Source organism: Orycteropus afer, unplaced genomic scaffold, assembly GCF_000298275.1.
Source record: "Orycteropus afer afer isolate SDZICR_OR568_19922 unplaced genomic scaffold, OryAfe1.0 scaffold00114, whole genome shotgun sequence".
In the NCBI taxonomy this organism is placed as follows: domain Eukaryota; kingdom Metazoa; phylum Chordata; class Mammalia; order Tubulidentata; family Orycteropodidae; genus Orycteropus; species Orycteropus afer.
In genome coordinates, this window is record NW_006921701.1 from 7,503,914 (window position 1) to 7,520,608 (window position 16,695).

Sequence of the window (16,695 nt, forward strand, 5' to 3'; positions counted from 1 at the left end):
AAAAAAAAAAAAAAGATATAAGGGAAAAAGAGAGACTATGAAGTTTAAAGGGGCCAGGAATGATGAGAAGGCAGAGGGGGGCATTTCTTGTGCTTGAAAGGATTAGCCACTTAGCATGAACCATTAAGAAGAAACCACAAAGGGAACTGCTGAGCCCAGCATCCAAGCAGCCGATGCCGATGTGCCCATACTGCCCTGGCTAACCTGCTGTTATCAATGCAACATCCTGACATCTCCCCAAACTGGCACAGATAAATCACCTGTTAAATTTTTTTCCTTTTAGGCTGCCAGGAGGCACGAGTCTTTAACAAGTCTGAACTTAGAAAAGAAAGCTCGTCTGAGAGAGGAAGCAGCAGCAATGAAGGACAAAGCAGAGTAGCAGAAGTATCCACAGTGGCTAGATTTTGAAAATCCAGGAGTAATGTTGCAGCAACAAGCCTGTATTGAAAAGAGAATGGTATGAGGATGCATTTTATGGAAGTATTGTTTGCACAAACTTACTATTTCTGCTCTAGAGGTACAAATAAATTTTCTTAAAGAAGGACTTGTCTTATGTTTTGTGTCTTTGATCAAGTGAAATGCAGTCTCTCAGCCTTTTGGACAAAATGAAAGAATGGAAAATGAGATAATTTATTTCTATTACTTCAGATTCTTGAGAAAGTCAAATCTCATTACCAAAGTGATTTCTCCCCAAAGAACACAATGTCCTCTAGTTCTCTGACAGTGCAAACCATCTGCACTTGACTACTGACCTAAAGGTTGGTAGTTCAAACCCACCCAGTGGTACTGTGGAAGAAAGGCCTGGCAATCTGATAAAGATAACAGCCAAAGAAATCCCATGCAGCAGTTTCACCCTGTTACCCATGAGGTTGCCATGAGTTGGACGTGATGACAGTGGGCTTGCTTTTTCTTCTCTGTACTCGTTTCTGGAGAGATCAGGCCTGCCAGCTGATGACACTGCCCAGGTACACCTTGGAGGTAATCTCTCTACCTGCCTTGAGGCTCCACAGAGCTCTGGGAAGCAGCCAGACCATACTCCATGTCATTGTAGGGTGTGCTGTCCATTAGGACAGAGGCTGTTAGGAGGGCAGTTTCTGAGTAAGTCCTGGCAAAGTAAGAAGTGGTCTGGCCATGAGTCCCTGAGAACTAGAAATCCCAGCATCATGGCGTCTGGGGCAAGCTTGGGCACCTTTTCTGCTCCATGGCTTAGAATTCCCAACTTGTCCTTTTCCTGCTGCTTTTACACTCAATTTCTTAATTGTGAAAATCTCTAATGTATTTTCTTATTAGTATTGAAATATAAACATTTGCACCTGATATATATCTCATCTGTAGTTTGACTTACTGTCTCATATTTAGGTATGGATGCTGGTTTCTGTTTTACATGATTCACTTATTCTCACCTGCTTCACGAATATTAATGGTGACAAGTCCTCATAGCCATGCCAACATGCTAGTTCTCCCCAGGTCACTGCTGGGGAACTTAGTTTAACGAAATAGTAAAATGTGATGTGCTACTCTACCAATAGCTTCATAATCTATCTGATAACGTTAATGATGTCTGCCTGCAAAGTACAGACTCATTTGACCTTTCTTTACAGATAGCAAGTTACATGATTTTTATCACTTGCAAAATTATCATCAAAAGGCATTGTAGCAACTGGGGTATTAAAAGCTTTCAAGCAGCCATCTAAGATGCAGCTAATGGTCTCCTATCATCAGAAGCAAAGAAGAGTACAAAAAAACAAGGCCATTTGGAAGCAATCAGCCCTAGGACACGATGGCTCTCAAGACCAGAAGAACTAAATGGTGCCCAGCTGCCAATGCCAATCACTCAGGAAAGGATCAAATCTGGAGATCCTGGATATAGTGGGAGGAAAAACATGGAACAAAATCCAGAAACTCAGTAATGACCAGAATTACTGGTCAAGTGGAGTCTGGAGAGACCCCAATACTATGGCCCTGGGATACATTCTGGGCCTGGAATAAAATGCACCCCCAGGGGCTGGCTCTCAGTCCAATAGTAAACAAGATGTACACGCAGACCACTCAACCCAGGGTGACGCACCCATGTACTCTATGGTAATACATCCCTTGGAGCGATAGACCACAGGGGCACCAGAGGAGCAACATTTGCAGGAAGGAAATGCAGGACACACAGGAGTGCATAACTATGAGGGGCATGGGGGGAGGGGCAGAGAAGGGAGGAGACTGGGTTAGGGTGGGGGATGGTAAATGGGGAGTGAAACTAAATGTACACACAAAAAAAGGCATTGTTTTGTGTATATTTTAGCACATTAGGGGTAAATTTTTAAAATAAGTCTTTATAGAATACTATTTTTAACTTCTGAAGAGGCATTTAAAAGTAATATATCTTAAAGATTTGCTGTAATAAAAAAATATTTAATTAAACAAAAGTTCACAAATGTTACCATGCAGCAAAAATTCAATCATTTCTCCTGTCATTATCCTTTTCAGTAACTTATAGACTACTCTTTCTTTATGGGTTAAACATAAATTTCTTGGCCAGGATTTCAGACCAGTCCTAATTCCACCTTTCCCAGTGCCCTCATGTACCAGCCTGTTAGCAGTCATTTGTAGTATCTTATATTCCTCAATACTTACGAAGCAAATCAGATTTACTGAGCACTATTGTAAGGTGCTTATGTAATACAAAAGAAGGTAGTTTTGCTCTTATTTCAGTTAAATTGTTTTTGCAGTTAAATTGTTTTGTTTTCTTAATTTGTTTTTTTTTTATGTATCCTGTCTCCATAGGCCAAGTGGACAGAAACAGTTTTCTACTTTATATTGCCTATAAACCTATAAAGGCGATCTGGTGGCACAATGGGTAAAGCATTTGGCTGCTAACCAAGAGGTCTATAGTTTGAACCCACTAGCTGCTCTACTAGAGAAAGATGAGGCAGTCTGCTTCCATAAAGATTGACAGCCTTGAAAACCTGACGGGACAGTTCTACTCTGTCCTAATAGGTTGCTATGATTTGGAATCGTCTTGATGGCAGTAGGCTGTTTGGGTTGTTTTTAGGCTGGCTGTTCAAACCCACCAGCCACTTCTCAGGAGGAAAACTGGGCAATCTACTTCTATGGTGGTACTGCCTCGGAAACCCAAGCAGGGTTGCTATGAGTCGTATCTGCTTGACAGCAGTGAGTTTGATTTTTTTTTTTTTTTTTGGTTTACATGTTCCTGTAAGTTAATACTGGAGAACAAGAGGATATGTGAGGATATAGAGGTCTTCAGGAAGATGCCACTTACGTTTCTATTTTTAGTTTTTATCTTGATATAAATATACAATTTTTATACTCACAGAACAAACCTAACCATGACTTATTTTTCACAATTTGCAGACTTGATTTCACGTAAGTGCTGTTCCCTGCCCTATCATGTAGGATATTACTTGAAGTGTGCCCTACATGCATCTCCAACCCTCCACCACCATTCCACACATAGGCCCTTATTCATCTGATCTCCCAAATCAGAATTCTTGGAGTTATTCCAAACTCCTTTGCTCCTCTCATTTAATCAGCGATCCTATCTTGTCAATCTTTTTTCTAAATATTTCTCAAATAGACTGATCCTCTAGAATACTCACTGAGAGGAATAAAATGGGAAGCAGTCCCAGGACAGCCACAAGAGATTAATTAATAACAGGCTTCAAAATCAGACATCAGAAGCCCCAGGCTCTAGACTTACTTTTGCAACTGCCTTGCTTTGTAAATTTAGGTGGTAAGTCTCTTAAAACGTTATAATGAAAGACAATTTTTAAAAGAAATACAAAACCATGCCAAAATTCAGAGAAACCATCTTTTTTTAAAAAATATTCAAGTTCTTGACCAACTTGCCTCTACTACATGATATCAAAAGGGTTTAGCAGTTACTCATCCATAGTTTAATTGTTCTGTCATTTCCTAATGCTGCTGATGCAATGATGTTTGCAGAAGGATGGCAAGTTGCTGAGATCACCACATCAGTATGACCTTGCAATTTCTGTACAATCTCTTTAGTCTGGAGGTTCCAAATGTAAACCAGGTTATCCTCTGAACCAGACACAATCCACTTTCCACCAGTAACTGAAAAATTGGCAAATATGCAGTATTTCTCATTCTTATGACCAGTGTATGTCTTCAGGCATCTGCCTCTGCTATAATCCCATAGTTTAATAGTATTGTCCAACGTTGCAGTGAGAATATATTTACCATTTGGAGAAAATTGTACAAAAGAAACAGGAGGGTTATTATCATCAACAAGTGTTTTTAAACACTGACCTGAAGCAGCGTCCCAGATTCTACAGAGACCATCGTAGCTACCTGACACTATCAAGTACCCACCACTATTAAAATGAACAGCAGAAACTGGGTCAGAATGAGCAGACAAAGTCTTGAGGCACTTTCCTGATTTCACCTCCCATATTTTCACACTCTCATCAAAAGATCCTGAAACAATGAGGTTGGATGGTGGGTTGAAATTACAGCAAAAGACATAATTGCTGTGACCCTTTAGTGTTTTCAAACATTTTCCAGAGCTCACATCCCATATCTTTAGAGTTTTATCATCTGAGGCAGAAACTAGACGACTGGAATCTGATGACCACGCAACGTCTGATATTTCCAGACTGTGACCATATAGTGTTTTCTCATATTTTCCATCACAGACTCTCCAAATTTTAATTAGTTTATCAGCAGAAGAACTTGCTAGCCATTCTCCATTAGGACTAAACTTAACCGATGAGACGGCTTCCCTATGTCCCACAAGAGTAAATCTGAGAGCATAGTTTGGTGTTTCAGGCACTTGCTTGCTCCGATTGGCTGTTGAGCCGGCCGGCTCCCCTTCGGCATCTCCTGACACCTGTGTTGCCATGGCTCTGAAGTTCCTAGTCAGTGGACAGGGTAGATGTCCTACGTTGAGCCAGACAGTCCAGTATTTTGGCTTTCTGCCCAGAAAAATGAAGACAAAAACATTGGACTATAAAATAAGTTATTATAATTTTTGTATAGTAAACTAATTTCACCGCACATACTCAATCAGCGCAGCTTGAACTTCAGTTTTTCCTTCCTTCCTCTTTTTTAAGCAAACACTTAAGAAATACTATTAAAAGAGTCTTGTGAACTGTCGGCGACTAAAATACTGTTACGTATTTCTTAATGGATAAAGCCATCAGAAGCCGGGCAGAGCGCGGGGAATCTATCAAAGTATTTTTATACCGCCCCTCCCCATAGCGCCGACATTTTTGAGAACATGAAATCTACAAGTCAGACAGTCAAAACATTAGGTAGTTGAGGATAAATGAATCACAGCTTTAAACAGATTTTAGAAGTTAAGGGAAAACCTGCGTGGAACTGAAATCCCAGGCCCCGGCCTGCAGATACAAGGAGTCTGCAAAGCCGCAGCAATTACTAATCCAGAAGGAAGAGCAGTAGAGCGCATGCGCATAGGGAGCTTTATTGCCTCCCTTACCATCACTTCCGAACCGAGATGACCAATAGGAGAGGCTCTCCTGCGCTTGCGCAAAAGGAGCTGTGGTTATTTTTTTCCGGTTCTGCTTTCTTTACTGCTTCGTCCTGACAAGAAAATACAGGATTGTCTCCGTGGGTCAGTGGGAGGACTTGACTAAGGAGCGTGGCAAGCAGTGTAACTTTCTTTCAAAGAACACTCCTTTGTTTTTGGACACTGAGCGGCAGAGGGAAGGATTGAATTTACAGATACCCCTTAGCCTCAGGGTTAAGCCCACATTTGGCAGGTAAATTGTCCGTACTGCCAGCTTTAAGGAGCTCTGGTAGCATAGTGCCTAAGTCACTTGACTGCTAACCAGAAGGCTGGCGGTTCAAATCCACCAACCACTCCTCGGAAGGAAGGTTGGGCAATCCTACTTCCGTAGTGATACTGCCTCGGAACCCAAGGAGGGGTCGCTATGAGTTGGGGCCCACCCGACCGCAAATAACAACAACAGCCCGCTTTAAGATTTCCTTAAACGTCAAACGTCGTCCACCTAGACGCCAACGACTCTGGCACCGCCTGTGTAAACTCCTGTTCCACAGGTGGCTTTGGTTGTGCTCCCTTCTGTTACGAAGAGTCTGGTGGCATTTAAGGCCTACGTGACCAATGTGGCAATATGTAGGCAAGTTTTCTCGTAGGTAAGGGGACAGTAGCAGAATCTGCTCAGGTTTTAAAACTTGGCCCAGTAAACATCGAGGGCCTTTAAAGACAATGCTAAGATACGGTGACATGGTAATGTGGGGGAAAACGAGCAAACATTTGCTTTAGTACTTCCAAAGAAAAGTAAGGAACTTGGATCTCCAGAAAAGTGCTTAAGACCAGAAAGGGCCAAAGAGAGTTGGTGGAATGAGGTTAGAAATGGGGTGGGGGTGAGCGTTACCCTTAACTAGGCTTTGAAGATCTTTCCCTAGTTTTAAGAGATAATTAATGCTTGTGAAAGTATTACGTAAACTATGTGCCATTCAGATGTGTCTGTCTTTTGAGGCTGGGAAGCAAATTTCTCACGATATTGTCAGTGAGGAATTAAAATGGTATATGAATTTGGAAATAAAGGATCTTCTATAGTATAGGTATTAGGGGAAATTCAAAGTCTTGCCTTTTTATAGAGTTAGGTACACCTTAGTCTTCAAAGAGACTAACCTAACAGGTGTAATTGATAGTTGCAATACAGTTGGCTGCAACTCATGGTGGCCTAATTTATAACTGAACAAAACATTACCAAGTCCTGTGCCAGCCTCACACAAGCACAGGCATAATTGTTAGCTAATGTGGGGCCACCCTGATTAAAGTGACTTCATGTGTTAGAGTAGAACTGCTCCATAAGGTTTTCTGGCTGTAATCTTCACAGAAGCAGATAGCCAGGCCTTCTGTGGAACAGTTGGGCAGGTTAGATTTGCGAACTTTTCAGTTAGCTGATTGAAATTTTACTACTATAGTTTGACATTTAGACAGGAATTGGCCAATTGCTTTAGTCTTAGTGTAAATTAACAATATAAATACAACAGGGTGGTGTTAGGGATGGGGAAGAGCATCTTTAAAACAGTTGAAGCATCTGTTTATATAACTATTGTTGTCATTATTAGGTGTTGTCAAGTTGGTTTCAATGGCATGTACAATAGGACAAAACACTGCCTGGTCCTGTGCCACCTCACTGTCATTGCCACACTTGATCCCATCATCACAGCTGCTGTCAATCCATCTAGTTGAGGGTCTTCCCCTTTCTCACTGACCCTCCACTTTACCAAAGGATGACATCCTTCTCCAGGAAATGGTCCCTTCTGACAACATGACCAAAGTAAGAGACGAAAGTCTGGCCATTCTCACTTCCAAGGAGCATTCCAGCTGTACCACCTCCAGGACAGATTTGTTCATTCTTCTGGCAGTCCATGGGACTTTCAGTATCCTTCACCAACACCACAACTCAAAACTATCAACTCTTCTTCGTTCTTCCTTATTCACTGTCCAATTTTGACACACATATGAGGCAACCAAAAATACCATGGGTTGAGTTAGGTACACCTTAGTCATCAAAGAGACTAATATGACTATTATGAGCTATTAATTAAGGCAAGGCCTCCATGGTGCTCCCATCCGTAACATTTTGAAGAGAAAACTTTTTCCTTCATTGTATCTTAAAGTTTAATTCTAAACTAAACTTACCTCTTCTGAAGTTCTATGTTGTTGTTGTTGTTATTTGCCATCGAGCCGGCCCCGACTCATAGCGACCCCTCCTTGGGTTTCCAAGGCAGAATCACTACGGAAGTAGGAATGCCCAACCTTCCTTCCAAGGAGTGCCTGGTGGGTTTGAACCGCCAGCCTTCTGGTTAGCAGTCAAGTGCCTTAGGCACTATGCTACCAGAGCTCCTTAGGTGGCACAAAAAACTTTAAGCCAAAACGTTGGCAGCTTTAACCCACTCACCCAGAGGCACCTCAAGAGATAGGCCTGGTGGTCAATTTCCAAAAGCCTTGAAAGCCCTGTAGAAGTTTTCGTGGGTTGCCATGAGTCAGAATTGACTCAGCAGCAGTTAACAACAGTGTGATTTTAACTGAGAAGCTTAAAAGTACTCTTAAATTTTCTATCAGTTGGCACTATTTTTTATTAACTTATTAAAAGGTGCTTAGTAAAAGCACCTCAGTAAACAAAGTTTAAGTTTTGATTGTTTCAAAGAATTTAAGTGAATCTGTATTTTTAATCAACTGTTCCATGCACTAAGAGAGTAAATAAAGAGGTGAACTCATAAAGCTGGAACGGGATGTTGGAACTGGAGTCACAGTTGTTGTTAGGTGCTGTCCAAGTTGGTTTTGACTCATTGTGACATTAAGTACAAGGGGACGAAACCCTGCCGGGTCCTGGGCCAGCCTTACAATTGTTGCCATCCTCAAGCCCATCATCACAGCATATCCTTCTCCAGGGACTGGTCCCTTCTGACATCATGACCAAAATGTGTGAAAGGAAGTCTGGCCATTATCGCTTCTGAGGAGCATTCTGGCTGCACTCCAATGCCAATTTGTTCATTTTTTAGCAATCAATCTACATTGAATATTCCTTGCCACTACCACAATTCAGATGCATCAGTTCTTTTGCAGTCTTCCTTATTCATTGCCCAGTTTTTGCATGCATATAAGGCTACTGAAAAATACTATGGCTTGAGTCAGGTGCACCTTAGTCTTCAAAGTGGTATCTTTGCTCTTAAACTCTTTAAAGAGGTCTTTTGCAGCAGATATGCCCAATGCAATACATTGTTTGATTTTATCACTGCTGCTTCCATAAGTGTTGACTGTGGATCCAAGTAAAATGAAACCCTTGCCACCATCAGTCTTTTCTCCATTTATCATGATGTTGCTTTTTGGTCCAGTTGTGAGGATATTTGTTTTCTTTACACTGAGGTATAATCCATACTGAAGACTGTAGTGTTTGATCTTCATCAGTAAGGGCTTAGTCTTTGATTTTCATCAGTAAATGGTTCAAGTCTTCACGTCCACAAGCAAGCTCATGTCATCTGCATGTCACAGGTTGTTAATGAGTCTCCTCCAATCCTAATGCTGGGTTCTTCATATAGTTCAGCTTCTCAAATTATCTACTCAGCATACAGATTTAATTAGTATGATGAAAGGATACAACCCTGACATAAACCTTTCCTGATGTAAAAACACACAGTAGCCCCTTGTTCTGTTGGAACAGCTTCCTCTTGGTCTATGTACAAGTCCTCATGAGCACAATTAAGTGTTCTGGAATTCCCATTCTTTGCAATGTTATCCATAATTTGTTATGATCTACAGAGTTGAATGCCTTTGTATAATTAATAAAGCACAGGTAAACATCTTTCTGGTATTCTTTGCTTTCAGCCATGATCCATCTGACATCAGCAATATCCTTCGTTCCACATCCTTTTCAGAATCTGGTGTGAATTTCAAGAGGTTCCCAGTCAATATACTGCTGCAACCGTTTTTTAATTATCTTCAGCAAAATTTTACTTGCATGTGATTGATACTGTTTGATAATTTCTGCATTTTATTTGATTACCATTCTTGAGAATAGGCACATATACCAACCACTTCTTGATACCTGGTAACTTTTATTTACAAATACCATCAGGAACTTATGTAAAGAAAAAGCTATGAATATATTATTTCAATAGTGGGATTTTGATATTAACATGTATAGTAACACTGTAGTCCTTATGAACTAGGACTAAAAATTTCATAGTTTATTTCAGGGGAAGGGGGGCATCAGTGACTGTGTAGTGTATGTGAGCAGGGTTTCCTAATACAAGTTCATCCAAATGGCAGAAACCATAATGCAACATTTACATTTTGGGTTTCAAGCTAAATTCCTTACAGGTCCTCTTTGTGAATTTTTTTTTCTGCCCTTAATCTTCTTTGCTGCAAAAGACCTCTTTAAAGAGTTAAAAAGCTGTCAGTCTGAGGCCTAGGGTGCACCTACCCAAAACAAAAAACCCAAACTTATGCCATCAAGTTGGATCCAACTCATAGTGGTTTTCCTTGGGTTTCCGAAGCGGTATCTCTACAGAAGTAGATTGCCCAACCTTCCTTCCAGGGAGTGGCTGGTGAGTTTAAACCACCAGCCTTCTAGTTAACAGACAAATGCCTTAGGCACTATGCCACCAGTACACCTAACCTAGGCCATGGTATTTTCAGTCACCTCATATGCATGTGAAAGCTGGACAGTTAATAAGACCAAAAAAGAACTGTTGCCTTTGAAATATGGTGTTGGCAAAGAATATCAAATATACTATGGACTTCCAGAGAAACAAACAAAAATTTGTCTCAGAGGAAGTACAGCCAGAATGCTCCTCAGAAGCGAGGATGGCAAGCCTTCATCACACACACTGTGGGCATGTTGTCAGAAGCGACCCGTTCCTGGAGAAGGACATCCTGCTTGGTAGAGGGTCAGCGAAATAAAGGAAGAACCTCAATGAGATGATTGACACAGTGGCAGCAACAATGGGATGAAACATAGCAACGACTGAGATTGTGAGGAGGCACAGGACCAGGCAGTGTTTCATTCTGTTGTACATGGGGTCAGTTTGATTCAGAACGGACTTACCACCACCTAACAATATTTACAAAATGGATGATTTGTTTTCCTCTCTATAGAAAATCAACTTTCCTTTAAATCTTCCATAAAAACCTTAGAATTGAGTCTCTCAATCTTTTTTTCCCATTGATCCCCAGTAAAATTTACAATTTACAGGCATTCTAAATAGAATTCATGCCCACCAAAGGGGCATGTTGTTTTTTGGTGTGTCACACTTAACCATTGCCTGGGAGTGAATCCTACATGAAGGAATATTCTTGACTTCATAGCTACTCAGGCTACCAAACCAGCCCTCAGATCAAACGTAACACACCTATATACACATCCAGTTGCCCACTAACAATCTAAACATATAAAAATCCAGTTGGGCTAAATACAGGGTGGTCATACCATTCAAATGGTAACAGTTTTGACAGCGAAAGGGGGCATTAAAAACTAGCAGGTGTTAACTCATCTATAAACAGACTGCCCCCAGCAAACCAACACTTAAAGTCACTACACAGTGCCCAAGTAGACTCTTAATTACAGTGTAATTTTGGAAAATTCCATGTTTCATGGAATTTTTCAAGTCTGTACCCCGGCTTGTCCAGTTCTCACAAACCCTGTACTGCTCTCTCTCCCCACACTGTGGGCTTCTAGGCTGTCCTTATCTATCACACTATCTTAATGACTGACAAGCGCTGGGCCTGAGTGGTTAGACAAGGCAGTGAATGTTACTGTGGACACCACTGCACCCAACTGCCTTTTAAGAGAGTGTAGATAAAGAAATTAGAGATTAATTTATTCCTTGCAAGAACATCCAAAATCAGAGATGACCAAATATTGGTTTTAAAAGCAGAGAAAACAATGAGTTTTTCAAAGTAGGGAGCAAAATGGGGGGCTAAAATCTACCTTTCAAACTAGTTTGAATAAACTTGTAAAGTCAACACATTTTGTGCTGTAGATAGCATAGTCTGCTTTAAGATTTTGTTTCATTTTGGTTTCAGTAAAAATAGTCTGTGGAATCTCTCCAAAAAATAAAGAGAAACAATCAAGGCATGAAGAAATACCCCATCTTTCTGTTTCTACTCATCTGTCACTTAGAGGAATGAATAAAGGAATGCAGCAGTACATAAATATGCAAAAAAAAAAAAAAAAAGTTTCATAGCCTGAGACAACCATCCGCATCCACGACCACTTGGATATAACTGGCATTATTTTTTTCCTTAACTTCAGAATATGCCTGAAGAGACTGAGGAGCTATTTCTAGTATAAACACATGGGGTTGATTATATCTTAGCCTGTGGAACAGGCCCATCAGTTTTCCTGAGGCAGCAGTTTTTTGCTTTTTCAACAACAGATCTCCACTTTGACTTTGCCGTTGTAAACTTCAAGTCAGATTAGGTCTTCCATCAGTTAACTATATGAAACAGATGCTCAAGGCACCGACTTTATGAGGTGTTAGTCCTGGCTTCAAACAATGTCATAAAGGAATTCCTTTAAACTTTCTTTTGTAATCAAGTATCCTTTACTAACATCATAGGTGCAAATTCCTTCATTCATTAAGTATTTATTGAATGTCTGCTGTGTTCCCAGCACTTACCTATGACCTGACAGGCCCCATTCATGTAAAAAGAATGAATAGAACCATTCCAAATCAAAGTGGCAGAACACTTTGAAAGAGAACATAAAGTACTCAAAATCACTTGAGAAAAACAAAACATACTCAAGGATCAATACATTACCTGGCAATTTTTTTTTTTTTTAAATACTCACTAAGACAACACTCCTTTAAGAAGTCTGCTGTGTTAAATTCACCTGTGACACTGTTTTCTAAGGCAGTAATTCTTCATTCCAAAGATTTTCCTTTTGTGTCAACAACTTCTACATATTTATTCAAAGGAAACGTTTCTGTGGTCAGTCATTATGTTACTAAGCTTAAAATCAATCATTTGCATATGAAGCCTTTTTTTTTTTTTTTTAAATCTGCTGTTGTACCTGTTTGGTCATACACAATTTTAGCACCACATAAAGTAGAAAGATGTTTGGGTTGACAGGGTCTACACACCAAACTACATAACCTAAAAATAACACACTTAGTCATTTTAAAGGTGTGATGAGAGGGAAGTCAGGAAAAACAGTTCAAAAAGGGCTAACCCACCTACCTGTGGCTGCTGAAAGTCTAGTTCTGGAAGTTCCTGGGCACAGAACCCCAAACTTTGACCCCCGTTTCCTTCAACATAAAGAACTTGCCCTGCCCCTTGGCAGGGGTCTTATTCTCCCTTAGCCAGTAATCTAAGAGTTGTGACTTTTGGGCAAAGTAACTTATATCTTGATTTACCAAAAAACCAAACTCACTGCCCTCAACTCGGATCCAACTCATAGCAACCCCTCCTTGGGTTTCTGAGGCAGTATCTCTACGGAAGTAGATTGCCCAGGTCTTCCTTCCGAGTGGCTGGTGGGTTTGAACCACCAGCCTTCTGGTTAGCAATCAAATGCCTTAGGCTTTACATCACCAGATCTCCTTATCTTGATTTAGTCATCTACAAAACTGTGATAATTATCCACTTCAAAGAGCAGCTGGAAGATTTAATCAAAAAAGTGAAAGTCCTTAGGCAGGCAACAGGCATACAGCCAACATCCACAGAAAAACTTGTCTTTATTACCTATCTGAAAACAGACCAGAGCTACTTTGTCAACCCTTAAGTTGAAAACAAAATGGAACTCTGTCTACCCTAGTCATTTCTTCCTACCTCAAACTTCCAGATGCATTGTCAAGCAACAATTTGATATTCTTTTAATTAGCATATTATTTGCTTTATAACACCTTCTTCTGATGTCTTGCTACTCCTTATAACCTATCCTTTTCTGGCAATAAAGTATTATATTTTCTATTACAGCAGATCTACTGTACTAGCAACTTCAATTTAATTTTTGATGATGGAAAAAGGCAGATGAAATTATTTCCCAACTGGACAGATATGTATTTAATCTGTTCATCCCGCAACAGGAGGAAATGGCCCTATTACTTTAGGATGGCAAATAATTCTGATTTGAGACTCCCGTATGCAGGCATATCTGCCAATAAGCAAATTTTGGAATGCAGGAAAGGAGGAGGTAGCAAATAGTATGTAAATATGAAAAGCAAACAATGCCCCTTTCTTAAAGTGGCTCCTTTTCTTTACTGAACATTTCACCCTTAGATATCACAATTTTAAATATACATTAAAAAAAAAAAAAAAAAAAAAGCCCCAAGCCCTGAAACAGGTATAACAACTTGCCTATTGATATGAAAAGTTTCACAAAACTAATCAGCAGGAAAGAAATCCTTCGACCCAAGGAAAACTCTTTTATAATTCACCCCCAAGTTGGGGTATTAAATAACTGAAATGTTTATTCATCACTAGAGAAGTAAATTCAAAATTGCCTGTGGGTGATCATGTACAATAGAAGATTTAGTTGACAAGATTTCAACTTCTAAAATAGACTACATATTTTTGCTTAGGCAAAATCAGCAGCATCCTGAAACAATTCAGATTTATTATGTGATAATTACTGGTGTTTATTTGTGACAGTAATGCTAGCAAGGGATCCAGAGCCCAACCAGCTTCATCTGTATTATGGAAGAAAACAGCCCTAGACCAGTAGTTTCAAAAGGGAGTACAAGGGACAAAGACAAGTTAAAAAATAGTGCTGTTGCTGTTATGTGCTGTCAAGTCGGACCGGACTCATAGCGACCCCTCCTTGGGTTTCTGAGGCAGTATCACTATACGGAAGTAGATTGCCCCATCTTCCTTCCGAGGAGTGGCTGGTGGGTTTGAACCACCAGCCTTCTGGTTAGCAGTCAAGTGCCTTAGCCATAGAGTCCTCATTAAATTGAAGACAAAAAAGATGAAAATGTTTCATGAATAAATCTGACTTCCAAATTTCACTTTGCTTTTGATCTATTTACCTTTATTTTCCTGGTTATTTCTTAATTCAATCGTACCTAGCTGCTGGACCTTCACATACTCTCCCAAATGCTTTCACTGTTTTTTCTCCACCAGAGGTCTCATTATAAAGAATATACTTTGAATGTTTGGAGGGGGGTGGAAGGGGTAGAAAACACTTTCCCCTGGCAAAAGCTTTCCTGTTTTGAAATTAAAAATAAGTTATTCAATAAATTGAAATTTAACAGAATCTGCTAGGCAGAAAATAATAGTATGATTTACAGTACCTCTTATATGCCACTTTTATGACCAAAAAGGCTGCTTTATCAATACTAATGAATTCCAACACATCTGAGTTATGCTGGGATTTAGCTTTTCAGCAAATTTCAATTTTTATATTTAAGGAAAAATTGTATCATTGCAAAAAAAATCAGCTCAGACCTCAAGGTTCACGAACTTGTTCTAGGACAAAAGCAAGATAAATCCCTCTGTTTTAGACAGGAAATAGACCACATCAGTTAAATGGACTTTTTTTAATTCACTCATTGAGACACCTGCAATTGCTAGCAAAAATTCCCAACACACGTTACTCTTACTAACTTGGGGAGACAACTTTGTGTGCATTATATTTTTCCCATTCTAGTTGATTTATAAAATAAACTGAAATCTTTAAAACTACCCAATAGAAGGTACATAACTTAAAACAACCTACAGAAATGATGTGTTATCACTAATTTACAATTTAAAAAACTCAGCCACAAAAAAAGTCAAAGCTAAAAACAAGATTTTTACTATGAATCAGTGCTTCTATTATCCTTCTGAAAGAAGTTATATTTTAATGTGATGTAAAGGCAACATTGAATTTTTCTTTAAATTAACCACCTAATTTATCCCTAAAATTACAAAGAATCAAAGTCTCTTACAGGTCGAGTGCAGTAAACTAAAATGTTCTTTCAGCACAAAGCAGCACTAGAAAAAGTAACAGTTATAGATGGGAATTGACTAGTTTTGCTGTGGTTGCTCCATCAATGGCAGACGGCATCCATCCCAGAGCACAGACACAGCTACAGACTAGATGCGAAAATGTCACACTCTCGGCTGATAAATGTCCTTTGTCTTTGAATCTTTCTAGTTTGAACGAAGCGGATTTTTTAAAAGTTTAAGTCAGGTCACATAAGTTGGCTGCTTAAGTAACATCATGATGAGGTATGAAAGCTCTGAATATCCCTAACATTCAGCAGGATTTCCCAGAGATGTATATAATAGCTTGTCAGGGGCAACTTCCAAATAGTTTATACTTTGGGGTTATAATGAATTCTAGAAGAGGACAAGTCTAGAAAGGTTTAAAGGGCATGCTCTCAAGCAGAAGTGAGCAACTTTTCCTTCAGAATTCATTTTGAACAGCTCATCAACAAAAAATCTTCTCTGATGGTATGTCCCAACATTGAGTCAAGATGGCCAACTAGCACCGAGAAGTCGTATTGAACTCACTTGCAGTTCTCTTGGCAATTAAGCTTATTTTTCATTCCAGTCCAAGCACAAATGTGGATCACTGAACACAGTACTGGAAGCGCCATTGCAGGTACAGATTGCAGTCATCATTAAATGAGCCAGAAGGTGGAGACTGTTATTATTTTATTTGGGGGGTTTGGGGGGAGGAAAGGCAGTTCTAGTAGGAATTGAAATAAAATGATTATGGAATAATGAGGTTATAAGAAAAAGATCACTATCCTTATTGGGTTAAGAGGTCATGTTGAGAAGATAGTTACTGGTTTCAGATAGAGATGCTACATTAAAGGGATCTCGTACATGCAGCATGAATACATTAGAATCAGCTGCACTTGGCTAAGAAAAGTAACCTTTAAAAGTGTGTATTATCCCACATTCATAGAGGGGGAAAAAGCACCTAGGGCGAATTCCAATGAATAAGGACCTTGATCAGGACCACAAAGCCTGAAACATTTGCTTTATTTAATGCAGAAACACAGCCTCTAGTCACACTGGCTGAGTTTGGGGAGACTGGAGACTTTTCTTTGTTTTCAACTTTTCAACTATATTACAGGATATAGTTTTTGACTTCTAAGGATTCTAAATCTTCATACCAGAATTGGAATTGAACCATCTCCAAATCCTAAAACACGTAAAACCAAAGAGAAGCAACAGCAATACGAATTAATATGTGCCCCTCTCTTTTCTGCTCTAGGGGAATCTGCAAAGCA

The 16,695-nt window shown here is 39.7% G+C and overlaps 2 protein-coding genes across 2 annotated transcripts in view; one reads left to right on the forward strand and one right to left on the reverse strand.

Moving 5' to 3' along the window:
* The window catches only part of FAM162A (family with sequence similarity 162 member A), a 33,735-nt gene extending 33,356 nt beyond the window's left edge, over positions 1-379 (forward strand). The window contains exon 5 of the mRNA XM_042781399.1: positions 284-379. Coding sequence (XP_042637333.1) covers positions 284-379 — 96 coding nt within the window. The remainder of the gene's footprint in view (positions 1-283) is intronic.
* Positions 380-3,883: 3,504 nt separating this feature from the next.
* Positions 3,884-4,873, reverse strand: WDR5B (WD repeat domain 5B). The gene has a single exon (XM_007943908.2). It carries the CDS (start codon positions 4,871-4,873, stop codon positions 3,884-3,886), a length of 990 nt encoding a protein of 329 aa, XP_007942099.1.
* Positions 4,874-16,695: the final 11,822 nt, after the last annotated feature.

Bases quoted from the DNA above. Each gene is read 5' to 3' on its own strand.
- WDR5B (XM_007943908.2), bottom strand. From the start codon at position 4,873: ATGGCAACACAGGTGTCAGGAGATGCCGAAGGGGAGCCGGCCGGCTCA.